We start from the raw sequence: 14,306 nt of genomic DNA on the forward strand, positions 1-14,306 counted from the left end.
TCTTTAACTCTGGATTTAAAACATAAGCTACACATGGTCTCAGTGCTTTGCTGGCTTTTGCTGTGAGCCTCCATAGCAAAAAGGATCCCTTACAGGTCTTTGCATTCAGTAACATCTAAAATAAAAGTGCTGAAGGGAGTGTTTGAATTTAAACAGCCAGTAGCATAAGCAGAGCTAGTCTTTACTCAGAAATGCAGGTCCCACATTGTCCCTTCCATCAGCAGTGTGAGGTGGTTTTGTGAAGTTTTGCAGCTCTTCCAAACTCTAGCCAGAAGAGGTAGATCTCCTGTTTCCTTTAAATTTTCCCTAAGGGAGTCCTGTGGACATGCTGGCCACCACCACAGCATGTGAAGGCAAGTAGGGAAAAGACTGATTTTTCTTTCCCCCCAAACATCTTATTATGATGCCGTGGGCTAAAAGTTATCTCTAGTTCTGCCTAGGCTTCTGTGCTGGAATCTTGTCTGACTTTCAGTGTTGGACTCCAGTAATCCAGCCAAGGGTGTCTGCTGGGACATGTGGCAAGTCCTTCCCTATGGAAACCAGAAATTCAGAGGGGGAAGAGGATGACTAGTTTGCATCCAATTCTTGTCCCAATGGGAAGTAATGATATAATGTACTAGGGCATACCCAGAATCTAAAATGTCTTCTTGGTTCTGAGTACAGAAGTAGCTTTAGGACATCCATCTGCTGGGACCACACCACTGTCTGTGCAGTCAACAAACTGAGCAAATCTCTGTTGGAGCAGTAAATCCATTTAAATAGCTGCATTTACACATATCTGTGAGTAAATGCCATCCATTTGTCCCATATCTACCTGATAGCTCTGAAAAGAGAATTTTCCCTGAACTAGCCATAAATGTAGTGTTTTGGTTCATGGACAGATTCAAAAAACACACTGTGTCTGAGGACATTTAACATAAGAAGATTGTATTAAAAAGTATTCCCTAAACTTTTGTATGCAGCTTTAAAGTTGCGTACAGAATTAATTACCTAAGCAATGACAATCCAGGAGGCTTTTTATTACACAGAGAAACATAAAGAGCTGTAATCCCCGTGCAAATATTTGTGTACCTTCCTCTGCTATTAATGAATAAAAAACGGCCTTTGCTAAGGAAAGAAAGATACAAACCCTGTAGTGCTTTTCCCAGCATCGTGGAGCATCTTACCTTGCTGTGGTAAACTGTTCCTTTGAAAGAAACAGAACTGTTGCTCTGCTGAAGATCTGCTGTTTTTCTGCTAAATGTCTGCCTGAAAGCATGTACCTGTTCCAAGGCACCCACACACATTCACATTCAAATTATGCCACACATTAGCAATATTTTACAATCTGCAGCATGCAAGCACATAGTATTTTGGGGTCCTTTCAATTTCTCTGTTATTCAGAATACAAAGAAATGTATTTTCTCTGCTCTAATTGTCAGGATTCAAAATTATCAGCAATGTAATGGGCCCTAACTACTGTAACTGCTGGGCCACTTAGAGCCTCATTGGTGGCTGGCTGAATAGGCCAGGATTACAGTAAGAGCAGCTGCTGCTGTTATGTCCTTCTATAATGCAACATTTGTACAAAAGCATGGAGACTGGCCGTATTCTTTTCTGACAAATGTGGCAGTGTAATATGCAAACATACACGCAGCCCTCTTTTTTGCTCTGATTGCAGCTTGTTTCTTTCTTTTGTCTAGCGGGCTCTGCAATCTCTGTGGACCAGTAGACTATGCCAAATATCCCCCTAAAGGTCTCAGCTCGACAGGCCTTCAGGAGTCCACAGGTGCCTCTAATTTGTATTCAGTTTCCACCACTGAATTGTAGATATATGCATTTGAATGAAGATCAGCTTGTAGTACAGAAATGAAAACATATTTCCTTTTCTACACTTTGATTTTGGTATCTCTTTTGCAGATTTAAGAAGTTTGACAATAAGTATTTGAAGAAAATTTTAATTCGGGAACACCAGCCCAAATCCAGCCTTGTGTCGTTGTACAAAAAGATGGAGATAAAACTGGCCATCGAGATGGCTGAGAGTGGCATGAAAATTTCAAAACCATCCACTACTTCTTTACAGTGAGTACCAACCTCCTGACCCTTTGCAGAGTAGGGACAGAAGGGCAGGGATAAAAATGAGGAGGTACCCAAGGTATTCCATGATTTAATTGAAATGTAAGAAAAAAAAAGACAGTTGAGAAAAGAGAAGATGCAATTTGGTGCTCATCGTAATTGTGCTTTGCTCAGAGAGTGAAAATTAAAATCATGGAAATTTCCTGTTTCTTTTCCATGATGGACAGTCCTGAAGAGGAATTATGAGTCACATACAGAAGCCACTCTGGTTGCTTTAAATCACAGTAGTGGCTCAAGACAGATGTACTTATCTTTAACCTGGCCAGTGGGTTTTGTTAATCCCTGCCAGTTCCCTGCCATCCCTGCAGGAAGGCTTAGCATACAGGTCCTGACTCCACTGTCCCAATCGTGAATTTTTGCTGAGAGCAGATTTCTTTGTAGCATTTGCAATTTCTGCTGCTTCAGTTTGCAACCTCTCAAATGACCTTGCCATATTTTGGTATTTCCAAAACAAACAAATTTTTCCAATTAAACATTGAGAGCAGCAACCATATCCTGCCTCAAAAGTAGCATGACCAGCAGGCTGTGGGAGGGGATTCTCCCCTGCTACTCTGCTCTTGTGAAACCTGACAGTTCTGGGTCCAGCTCTGGGGTCCTCAGTACAGGGAAGACATGGACCTGTTAGAGTGGGTCCAGAGGAGTGCCACAAGGATGATCAGAAGGCTGAAGCACCTCTCCAAGGAGACAGAGAAGGCTCTGGGAACACTTGTTTGCAGCTTTTCAGTACTTAAAGAGGACTTACAAGAAAGAAAGTGACAGACTTTCTAGTAGACTTGTAGCAGTAGGACTAGGAGAAGGTAGGTTCAGGCTAGGTACAAGAACTTTTTATGATGAGGGGTGTGAAACTCTGGAACAGGTTGCTCTGGGAAGTGGCAGATGCCTCATCCCAGGAAACATTCAAGGTTGGGTGTGATGGGGCTCTGAGCAACCTGACAGAGCTGAGGAGGTCCCTTGCTCATTGTGGGGGGTTTGGAACCAGTTGCAAGGCATTCTATTATTCTATCAAACAGTGATGCCACTTGACATCAGACAGACCGGGGGACAAAACTGGTGGGATCTCCTGAGGGAACTGAGGGAAAAACCCTCTAGGAGAAAAGTTGCACAAATCTTCTGTCCTGCATACTATTATTGATATGCATATATTTATCTTTGCTTTGCAACACACTGTCCAGAGCACAGGTACTGCTGCAGGCACTTGCCTCAATCATTTCTTTCCTGGGTTCTTGCTGACCACTGTTGCTGCTATTTCCTGTTGCATCCTTAAACCACTGTCCATTTTGCAGCAGCTCCTGGTAGGGTCTGGCATATAACCTTTTCTGAATGATGATCACTCCCAATAACAGAAAATTCAAATATCAACTGGCTATTAAATTAAAATCTTGCTTGAAACTCTGGCTTAATCATGTCAAGATCAATCTGCTTTCTTGTACTGATGTCAGCATGCAGTGTAAGACCTTGCCCTTTTCTCTCTAAATTATTCTTTGCTGAATGGATGATATTAAAAAAGACTGCATGTATATCAGGCTCCTTTCTGTCTGCTCTAATCCTTTGACCATTCTGAGCCAAGAGAAAATGTGCAAGGTGGATAGACAATCCGTGGCAATCAAACCACATCCCTCTTCTTTTCCTGAGGGAATGAGAAAATAAGACAAATTGCTCCAGCATAGTTCAGGAATTTTCTCCTGAGCTGAGAATTTAGATTGAAAAATATTCTTTAATAACCAGCTGATATGATGGACTAATTTTTGCAATCTCTAACCGGGCTATAATTGAATTTTGCTATGCATCATCCTCTGATGAGAAAGCCTTTTTAAAAATGAAGTGTCAACTTCAGAAAAACAGCCTGTGGCTCAAAACCATTATGGTCTTGCAGGCTGTGAGAGTGTTCTAGGAAAATACATGTTTCCCCACCTCTGTTCATTGGTAAGTGTCTGCTGTTGAGGACTGCAGGAGAAAGGATATTGAGCTAGTTGGTGGACCTTTGGTCTGAGCCAATACAGCAGTTCTTGCTGCCTTTCCCCACAGCAATTAAATGAACATGTGTAAAAGGTCTCTAAACGTATTTATAAATTGTATGGTTGCTGTCATTGATTCAGCATGTTCCTAAAGTCCCTGTCTTCAGTGAAGCTACAAAACTCTGGCCATGAACAAGAGGAGATTTGAAATAAAATTCCAATGTATGGCATGTAAATCATTATTAGCAGTGCCAGAGTAGTGAAAAAACTCCCGCTCACACTTCTGAACAGTTTTTTCAGCCTTTATTCACTCAAGAAGATTTACTTTATAAGAATCAAAGCAGATGTCCAATGCTGTGAATTAGAGAATTGCATTCATGCTGTTGTGATTCCTGCAGGTGGAGTGGATGTCCAATTTACAGTAAGTATTTTCAGTGAGTGTGAAAATTTGCCCATGGATTGTGCAACAAAGAATACACAGTGGAATGAAAGCAGAGCATTTGGTTCTGACACTTTGGAGAATATAAGCCTGATAAATAAGGATGGAGATGGCAAAAATGGAATCTAGGAGATATTATCAAAACTGTGGGTTTATGGCTGGTTTTTGTAGGAAATATGACTGTTAGAGAGAACCATGGTTTAGTACTGAGTTTACTTAATGCTGGCTTCATATTGCTGCAATTTGACTTTGATAAATCTTAGAATATATCAATACAGTACCGATCAGAACCAACTGTTGTGTTGTCATTTGTGGTGGTACAGTTATGAGAAAGTTGTGTCCCAAAATTATTATTCATTCACAGTACGAGTAAAGATTAATGGAGAGTTTACAAAGTTCAAAATTTTAGATATAATATTAAAAAATATTACACAGATTGTGCAAGTATCAATGTATCAAATATCAAGTATCTCCATATCTAAGGAAGAAAGAAATAATGTCATGGCAGTCATTACAGAGAGACAGTTTTCATGGCATATTATAATATAACTTTTTTTCTTCATACATATGTATCCTGTGCTATTCTTTATTGTAACATATTGGAAGATTCAATAAGAAAAAAGAAATAGTTTCAATAAGGATTACTTTATGGGTTTGGTAACATACTGTACACGTTTGAAAGCCCTTTCTTAAGGTACTGCAAAACGTAAAAGCAATCTGTTCCTTATTACCATATATGTGCATTGTTATCAGTTGGGCAGGTTAATTTCCAATCCCATGAAAAGAATGACGGTTTTTTATTTGTGCTCCAGAACAATATGGATTATCTTCATCCTATTTTTTCTCTTGCTACCCCAGCTCAACTGAGACTTGAGCAGTTTTATTTACTCTACTTAATTCACTTTAAGAGCAAAATAATAAGATTTGAAATTACTTAGAACAGGATACTTCTGTGCTGGCATGTGGAGAAAGTCAGGTATGCAGCTGGAAAAGTAGAGATAATCTGATAATCTCCCCTGTGGGGTCAAGATTTTCCCTGTTTAGATGCTTTCCCTTGTTTATTCCAACCGTAAATTATAAAGACCCTGTGGACACATTTAGTGGAGCACAGAGCAGGGAGGCAGCTCTTCCCTGTGATGTCAAAGCCACCTGCAGCAACTACTCCAGTTCCATTTGCATTACACAAATGAGCCAAGCCTGTATTTTAGAGACCAATGCTTGATGACAATCCCCAGGGCTTGTGCTTGTGTATATTTTTCCAGGTGTACCCAGGGTCTCCCTGTTGTCCAAAGGGACATCAGACAGGGGCTGCTGACAGCAAGGAGTCTGGTTTCCCTGTGGGGAGGGCAGCATACACGGGCTGTGCCCAGCCTGAGACACACTACACCCAGTAGGGAGTAAAGGTGCAGTGCACCCAAGCCTGAAAATTGGTAGCATCCCCAGATCCTCCCAGGGTATCTCTGAGAACTGAAAGCAAGTGAAAAAGGAACCAACCAACCAATGCACCCACCCATTCAGCCTGGAACTGGGTGATGGTGAAAGTCTTTTTTTCCCTAATGAGAAATAACTAACTTAGTTGTCATTGCAATTGTTGAGAATTGATGAATGTCAATTAAACATTTGATGGGAAGGATTTATCAGAGACAAGATAAGATTTCTGGTCAAATCCAGAAAGGCAGCCCTTTTCTGTCACACTGACTTGCCAGCATCTCAGTACAGACTCATGGGTCACTCATGATTCAGTGAGGTCCTTAACCTGCTGCTTATCCCAATCCTCACTTTAATATTACACCTTAACCTGCTGTAAATTTCCCTCTTTGTTTTTATTTCACAGAAAAAAAGTCAGGTGTCTGTTTTAGTCTGATGGCAGAATAAAAACACTTCCCAAAACCTTGAAATATATCAGGAATTAATTCTTATATTCCAGGGGCTTTGCACAGGGGCCAGGGCCCCAGCGATCACTGTCTATTTCATGGTAAGAGGCAGTAAAATATAGAATCCAAGTCTTACAAATTTTCAAGATGTTCATGGTAGATTATATAACAAAATAGTAGCAATATTGTTAAACTAGATAAAATTGTAAATTCCAACCTTTTCCTATGTTTACCTGATAATCACAGTTCAACTTGAATCCATTGTCCTTTGTCATTAAAATTTTAAAATTTATTTTAGAGGAAGTGTGAGATAGATGCACACAAACTCTGGCAGTACTGTACAGACAACATTTTAAGAACATCACTTAGCTGAAAAACACCACTTGCAATCACTTTTTTTTTTTTTAGGAGGCAAGAAAACAAAATGGAGAAAGGAAAAATTCAGAAACAACAAGACAGACTGATTCATCCTGGATGATCACTATCTGTTTTCCTTTCTTTTCCTGGGAATTCACCTGAACACTAACTCTCACAGTGATTGACTGATGTAGTGAAACCCGATAACATTTCACAGCAGCCCTCCTCCACTGTTTTGCTAGTGAAAAAGCCACGCAGTTACAAGTGACTGTGGGCTTGTCAAAGTTTTTTAAAGACACAAAGATTACTATCTTTTAGGTGGTTCTTTAATTTCAAATGGAGAAACAGGTTCAGTAGCAAGGAAACTCTATATGTTCTCCTCACCACAGGGCAGGTCTCTCAGACTTCATAATTAATATACTCTTAGGATTTTCTTCACTTTCTCAAAGGAGTAAAAACCAGTAAAATTGCAAGGCCCAGACTGCTAGACCATGCTGAGGTTTTTGTTCAGACAGAGGAGGAAACTTGCAGTGCTTTCCTGAGCTGGTTATGGCCTGGTCTAATCCTTAAATAGGAACTTCCTTCTGGAGCTTTAAAAAAGCAGAGTTTCTGCTGCCAGCTGTATGAGGGCTTAGGGCCCAATTTGACTATATGGATAAAACCAATGAAAGAGCAAAATTTGACCTTTTTTTATTCATCTTTGGATGATTTGCAGGTGTTGCTGATCACTGAGAGGCCCTACATAGCCTTCTGTTCTAGCACTAGAAGTAGTCCGTGCGCATTATTTAATGGGATTAGCATTTAATCAGCTCATTAATATCATATTTAATTTCCCCTTTTATTTACAGGAGCGGCAAGAAGCAGCGTGCACACAGGCTGTCCCCGGCAGAGGTGGAGGCCATGCGGGACGTCCTGGCACACAACCTGTACCAAGTGCGGCAAAGGGTGCGTGAGCCGAGCCGAGCCGGGCCGGGCCGGGCCGGGCCGCCGCAGCCCGTGCTTGCCCTGCCCGTACCGCGGGCGGGGGCACTGCGGGGAGCTGGGAGGGCAAGCAGGGAAGAACCCTGGGCTTGGGCACTGATCGGAATAAGGGAAAGCTGGGTTTGCGCTGCTTTTTTTTTTTTTTTTTTTTTTTTTTTTTTTTTTTTTTTTTTTTTTTTTTTCCCATCAGCTTTTCACCCTGCCGGCATCGTGAAAAGCCAGGATAAATCAGTGCCTGAGCTGTAGAGGTCAGGCTTCGCTCGCCGCTGGGCTGTGAAACTGCGAAACTGAAACTGCGCTGCGGGGGCGGGCGGGCAAACACCGCGCAGCCCCGCGTGTTGGGAGCGGCATTTACCGCGCCGCAGGAGGAAAAAAACAAGGGAAAAAAAAAAGATTTCCACGTCCTCCGAGCTTCATTTGACACGTTTAGGTGGTTTGTTTCCCTGTAGAAGTGGTGTGGTAATACCTCAGCGGGGATTTGTTTTGTAGAAATTTGGAGTGACCCTGATGCAGCCCAGGGTATGGTATCTGCTTAATCCGGTCTCAGGCACTGAATAGACAATTGAGAGCTCGCCCACAGCAACGAGTGGGAGAGAATACATTACAGTAACCTTGAAATTATGCCGATAAACAAGGCTAACTCATGTAACACACGTGTACTAGAAAATGCTAGGGCCTGCTCATTTAAATGTGGCATTATTAATATGTTATTCATTCCTAACATTGTTTGACTTGCCATGCCTAATTATCCTTATGATATTAATTTCTTATCTTACCAGCAACAATTTGCATATATAGTTATCTCTTAGCTTACTGAAATGAACTCACTCTCTCCAAAATCAATTACAGTAATGACTATTTGTGCTAGTCATTTCCTATGTAGTATTGAGAATGGTGTGCTTTTGGAAATGAAAGATTGGATGGAAAGTAATGCTGCTTCTAATACTCCTTTTCAGCTCTGAAAAGCTCTTGCTCCCAAGACCAGTTTTACAAGGACCCTTGCAAATGAAACTGAGATGAGATTCTACTTTTTAAGAGGGATTATAAACTTCAGTGAATTTTTCTCTTTAAGGCCGATAATTATTTCCTTAATTTCACTAGATGTTGATGATAAACTAAAAAGCTTGTCTTAAATGATGCTCGGTTTAAGGGTAATATAAATTTGAAGTTTGTGCAAGTATGGAAAGGAAACTCAGTTGTGCATCTCATTCTGGAGATTCATTCTTTGTTCCTGAGTGCATCTGAATCATGCTCCAGACTCAGTAATATTAGCACCAAAGCTCAGAGCTGAGTTAACCAGTTATCTCTTTCTTGAGACCTGCCTCATATCTGTAGCTCCCAACTACACTTAAGGAGATGAGAAAAGAGATGACAAGGCAAGCCCAGAGATGAGAACAGCCTTCTTAGGTAGGTATATTTTATACACCTGCACTTTGAGCAGGTAAGAGTCTATCAAAAATGGCATCAAAACACAGCCCTTGAGGTCTGAGGCTTACAGCTGTGTTCAGCTTCCTCCCATCTTGCTCTGCAGAGTGAGATTTGTGCGTGGCCGCATTTTGCCGTGTGATACCAAAGCGATCTGTGTTGGGTCGGTGACCGAGCTGAGGCAGATGTCCCCTTGGCCCTGTGGTTGATCAGACTGATTAACATTGCAAATGCATCAAAAATGAGCTGGCTGCATCTTTTGTTTCAGGCACCAGCATACAACAGGCACAATCTTCCTACTGAGACAAGTGAGAAACAAGTGCAAGAAATTCTCATCCGTCGGGAACACAGCCTGAGGCAAAGTTGCAGGAAGGGAAACAGCTTGCCTTGGGGTAGACCGGTACCTGTTATCCATCTACTTATGTAAAAATCCCTCTGCTTCTCTGTAAATATGGAAAGACACTAGTTTTAATGTGCCCTTCACTGCATTAAAATGGGTGTTTTCCCGGTGTGCTCATGCAGCACTTACAAAGAAAGAGCTTCACTTAGCATGGGAGCAGCAAAGTTTTCATGTCCCATCTCCATACATTTGTCAGAAATCAGCTACTCTGGCTCTGTGTAGTAAAATTATGTAACTTGCATTGATTTTGCATGTGCAAAGTATAGTGTAATCAAAAAAGGCCTGATGCAAAGCCTCTGGCACGTTGATGATTTTGGTTCTCAATCAGTAAGAGATTTGTTTGACTAAAGGGAGGCATTGAACAGCACAGACATTTATAGCTGAGATAATCATGGTTAAGGAAGAGAAATAAGTTCTTGTTGGATGGATTAGTTGTATTCGAATTTTTCACTTGAAATGAGAAAGGTGAATCTTAGAAGAACGTGTTTTTCTCTGGTGGCAGTAAAAACCCCTTTGGCTGTTATATCAGACAGACATTCTCACTGGAGCTGATGTGAGTTCAACCATCCAAACCAAGCATTGATCTTATTCATGCCTATCAAAATTTGGCTTTAAAGGTGCAGCATATTGCCATAACTCTTTACTGTTTCACCAAGTAAGTGCCCAGTGGAGGCAGTCACAGGCACTGGACACACTTCTGTCTCCTGCACAGGTTAAGACCACGGAAATACGCTACCTCTCCTTGCCTCAGGGTCCACACCAGCCCACTAGAAGAAAAGCCAGGCATGTTACTTTTACAGGTAATAGAAGTGCTTTACTCTGTATCCTAGTCCAGTAGCAAAAGAAACTTGGCCAGTTGTATGGTGGATTTAACCGTACTACATGCACAGTCCCATGGAAGCCTACAGCCTCTTTAAATGAGCTACACCCTTCTCTCCTTTCTGTTTTATCTATGTTGTTTATATGATCATTACTGCAGCAGTTTGTTTTGTTCCAGCACCTCCTGCTTTTCTCTTCTTCCCTCTTGGACAAATATTCCTGTGATCCCTGCAGTTCCACCTGGCCAAGCTCAAGAACACAAATTAGCCATTCCCTGCAGCCCTGCAGACAGAGCTGTATGCAAAATTATTATGACTTTCTGAACCTGTAGCCCAGTCCAGGTGAGACTGATGGAGCTCCATGCCCGAGGTCCTGCAGGTACCAAGACTGAGCAGGTATTCCCAACATGCAGCCCCACACCGAAATTCAGTGCATGTGTGCACCCAGCCAGACACAGAGAGCAGCACAGACATGGCACAGGGCTCACACAAACACAAACAGCACCAATGGCCACGTCCTTGTCCCCTCTCTGGCTGATGAGACTGATAGACTGTTAGGGAAAAATTATAAATACGTGCATGCTATCTGAATCTTCAGCAGCTGGCCTGAGATACATGCTCTGCTCAGCACCTGGCCCTGGACCTTCCATCTGCACATTTGGTGGCACTTGGGCATGTGAGTCCTTGGGGACACAGCCCCCAGCAGCTGCTGGTACACAGACCTACACAATGGCACACAGAGGCTTGGTCTTACACTCTCCCTCGTGTATTGTAGCACCCTCCAGCAGCTGGCCTTGGGCAGCCAGTCTTCCCTGCCTAAAAGACCTAAAGTATTCCACACAGCAGACTCAGACCTAAAAGCACTGCAGATACTTGCAAGGAACCAAATGCTGCTCTAGGAGGTAGATGCATTATTTTAGTGGGGAGAGAGCTAAATCCTGAAGCAGTGAATGCAAGTATTTTTTTTTCTATTAGGCCTGAATTTAAGACCTGCCTTGTAATCTATCAAAATAAAACATTTTTTTGGCCCAGCCTCTGGCCCCACCTTAGGGCCATTGTGTGGCATTAACACCACTTTAAGCGTCTTCAGCAGGAAAAAGCCACCCTAAAGTCTCTCATAAACTCTTGGGATGAGATAAATTGCTCTTGGAAACTAAGAAGAGAAGTACTCAGTACGTAGGGAATTAGAGTGACAACCTCATTCATGCACACATGCATTTTCAGAGATGAATGTCATCTCTTCTGTCTATGCCTGGAAGACCTTCTGGAAAAAAATCTTTCAGCAAGCTTGATTTAGGTCTTATGTACAGATTGTGCAGAAATTTTAGTAAATAAAGCTCAGAAATACCTTAAATTGATCCTTAAGTCACCTACCAGCTCTTTCTGCCACTCGTATAAATGAATTGTCCAGAGAGGTTCTTGTTGCCCAGACAAATTATGGACTCCCCATCCCTGAAGATGTTCATGAGCAAGTGGATGGGGCTGACCAGCCTGGTCTAGTGGAAGATTCCCTGTTCATGAAAGGAGGGCAGAAGTAAGGGATCTTAAAGGTCCCTTCCAACACTAACCAGTCTATGATTTTATGAATTATTTCTTTGGCAGTAAATATCATTCATTCTTTGTAGCAGTGATGCTCCCAAAGGGCTCAGTAGAAGCCCTGGAAATCTGAGAAATCCTATCCTGCTTGGGATGTAGTATGTCCATGTGGCCTATGAGCAGCAGTGCTTCACTGTGCCAACTGTGAAAGAAACATTAGCTTTAAAGAATTTAATAGTTATGGATCTGCAATAATTTCTTAAATTTTAAAACTGTGACCACAGTCAATACATGTGTACTTGAATTGTAGCAGGATTTGGACTAATTTTGCTGTTCATAGACCTCTGTGTTTATATCCCAGATCCTCCTAGCTTAGATTGTTAGGAATTGCTTCTTACATTAACTACTTTCCTGCTCTGTAGTTAGACTACAAGTGGCTTTAGGAAAGGGAAAAAGTATATTCTATAAACTCAGCAGGATAAGAATGCCAGTTACTGGCCTCTTGCAGGCAATTTTTTACAATGTACTTGTGGCAAAGCAAGCTGGTAGGAGCAGATCTGACACACCCAAAGTAATCAAAGCACCCCTGGTTTCAGATGAAACTGTTCATCTTGTTAGTCACAGGTCACTGGCAAACTTGATTTTTGATGGATCAGAATTTTCTCCTTTATCCCATTTTTGTTTTGTGCTGTGGGTTTAAAAATGCTTTTTAACCATGGTACTAGGTACACTTGTGAAATTTTAGAAAAATTTAAATTACATAAAGGAAAGCTCTTGCATTTCACTCTTGCCCTTCACCCTTGCAGTGAAGGCATTGGGGAGGTCTGTGAGTCACCAAAAGGTGAATGTGCTCATATTCTGGGGTTTCAGAGCTGAGATGAGGTAAAGAAAATCTTTTAAACCTCGACTTTGAGATGAAAATTAAAAATTAGGGCTATTTTTAGTTCTTGACTGCTTCCTTATTCTATAGTAATTATTTAAAATGTTTCAGTTCCTGGATATTGTATTTAATACCCTTTATCCCTCCTTTCCAATACCATGGCATTTCTCTCTTGCTTGTTTAAAGCAATGAATTATTTGTCTGTTTATCTTTAGATCAGCACAGGAGTGGCTCTGATGCTGCACTGCCATTGACATCGAGGTCCCAGCCCCGACCACGGCCGCTGGAAGCACAGCAGCGCCAGGAGCTGATTCCAATGGCACACCTGGACAGACGAGCTGCTCCATCCAACCTGCCAGCTCGCAGAGGAAATTCAATCAGGCCTCATCATTTCACCAGAGCACACAATCCAGCTCCACTGCCAAGGGCTCACTTCACTGTCAGAGAGGTGGAGGAGTATGAGTCAGAAGAAGAGACAGAAACAATGGCACCAGCCAGGCCATTAGTTATATGAGGAGCAGAGATCATCAGTGTTTGCATCTCTAGGGCCCTTGTTGCACTGCTTCTAAAGAATAACAAAGCTTTTATATGACCCAAACTATGATTTTCCTCTGGGGACCAGTGTGCTTGCTCTCGTATCACTTTCAAGAGTTGTATTAAGGTACTTAGTGCCTCAGAGAAGACTCAAGTTCTTATGGGCTAATATCAAGCTTTCTTTCCAACAAAACACTCCAGGAAAGAGGAGAACATGATATTTGTAGGGGTTTGGATGTGGATTTAAACAGCAGTAGTTGGGTGCATGAAGTGCTATGGATAAAAGATGACACTGCCTTTGTTTCATACTATGGTCTGCATCCAGAAATATCTAAAGGCATCTCTGACTTGTGAATGCACAGATTAATAACTTCAGCTTGCATAGAGCTTTTGATTCCAGATCAGAATCAGCTGCATTCTGGAAAAGAGTTAAAAACAGAAAAGCATTTTTTAGGGCATATAAATGTCACTGAAGATGCCTAAGCAAGACCTTAAGTCAAAAGGACTTTCAGTGAACATTTTAAGCACTTGGGAACCTCTTGGTAACTCAGGTTTTGGCTCTGCAAAAGCGTGTAAAGTCATCTACGTAGAAGATCCATGGCTCCAGCTACTTAAGTCAATTTCAATATGTAGGCTCCTCTCACTCACCTACAGTTATTTTGGAGGAATAAAGGACGTATCCTTGTATGTAGAAACTCAGAGGAGTTTTCAGGCAGGAGTGCCATCAGGATTTTATTTGTAAGCACCAAATGGCAAGAACATACACAATATATTTGTGATTCAGCAAGCAGAAGGCTTCCTTGTAGAGTATCTAACTTCTCCATTCCCCACTCCCACCTTGTGTGCCCAAATGCATGCACCATTTTTCACACTACAGCTGGACCAGCAATGCAGATAGGAAGCAAGAAACTGGGATTAAAGGTAGAGGGAGCCTAATCCTGTAGCCTGCTGTCTAGCAGGAAAAAGAGGCCCTGTGTTTGCCTCACAGCGAT

General features: G+C 41.8%; 1 protein-coding gene across 1 annotated transcript in view; it reads left to right on the forward strand.

Moving 5' to 3' along the window:
• SLC9A4 (solute carrier family 9 member A4) overlaps positions 1-13,294 on the forward strand; it is a 29,948-nt gene extending 16,654 nt beyond the window's left edge. Inside the window, exons 8-12 of the mRNA XM_054271958.1 lie at positions 1,900-2,061; positions 7,589-7,685; positions 9,415-9,546; positions 10,259-10,346; positions 12,996-13,294. Of these exons, the coding sequence (XP_054127933.1) occupies positions 1,900-2,061; positions 7,589-7,685; positions 9,415-9,546; positions 10,259-10,346; positions 12,996-13,294 (778 nt within the window). The remainder of the gene's footprint in view (positions 1-1,899; positions 2,062-7,588; positions 7,686-9,414; positions 9,547-10,258; positions 10,347-12,995) is intronic.
• The last annotated feature ends 1,012 nt before the right edge of the window (positions 13,295-14,306 follow it).

This window comes from Melozone crissalis, unplaced genomic scaffold (assembly GCF_028551555.1).
Source record: "Melozone crissalis strain CALT ecotype California unplaced genomic scaffold, PUWL_Pcris_2 ptg000013l_1, whole genome shotgun sequence".
Lineage (NCBI taxonomy): Eukaryota > Metazoa > Chordata > Aves > Passeriformes > Passerellidae > Melozone > Melozone crissalis.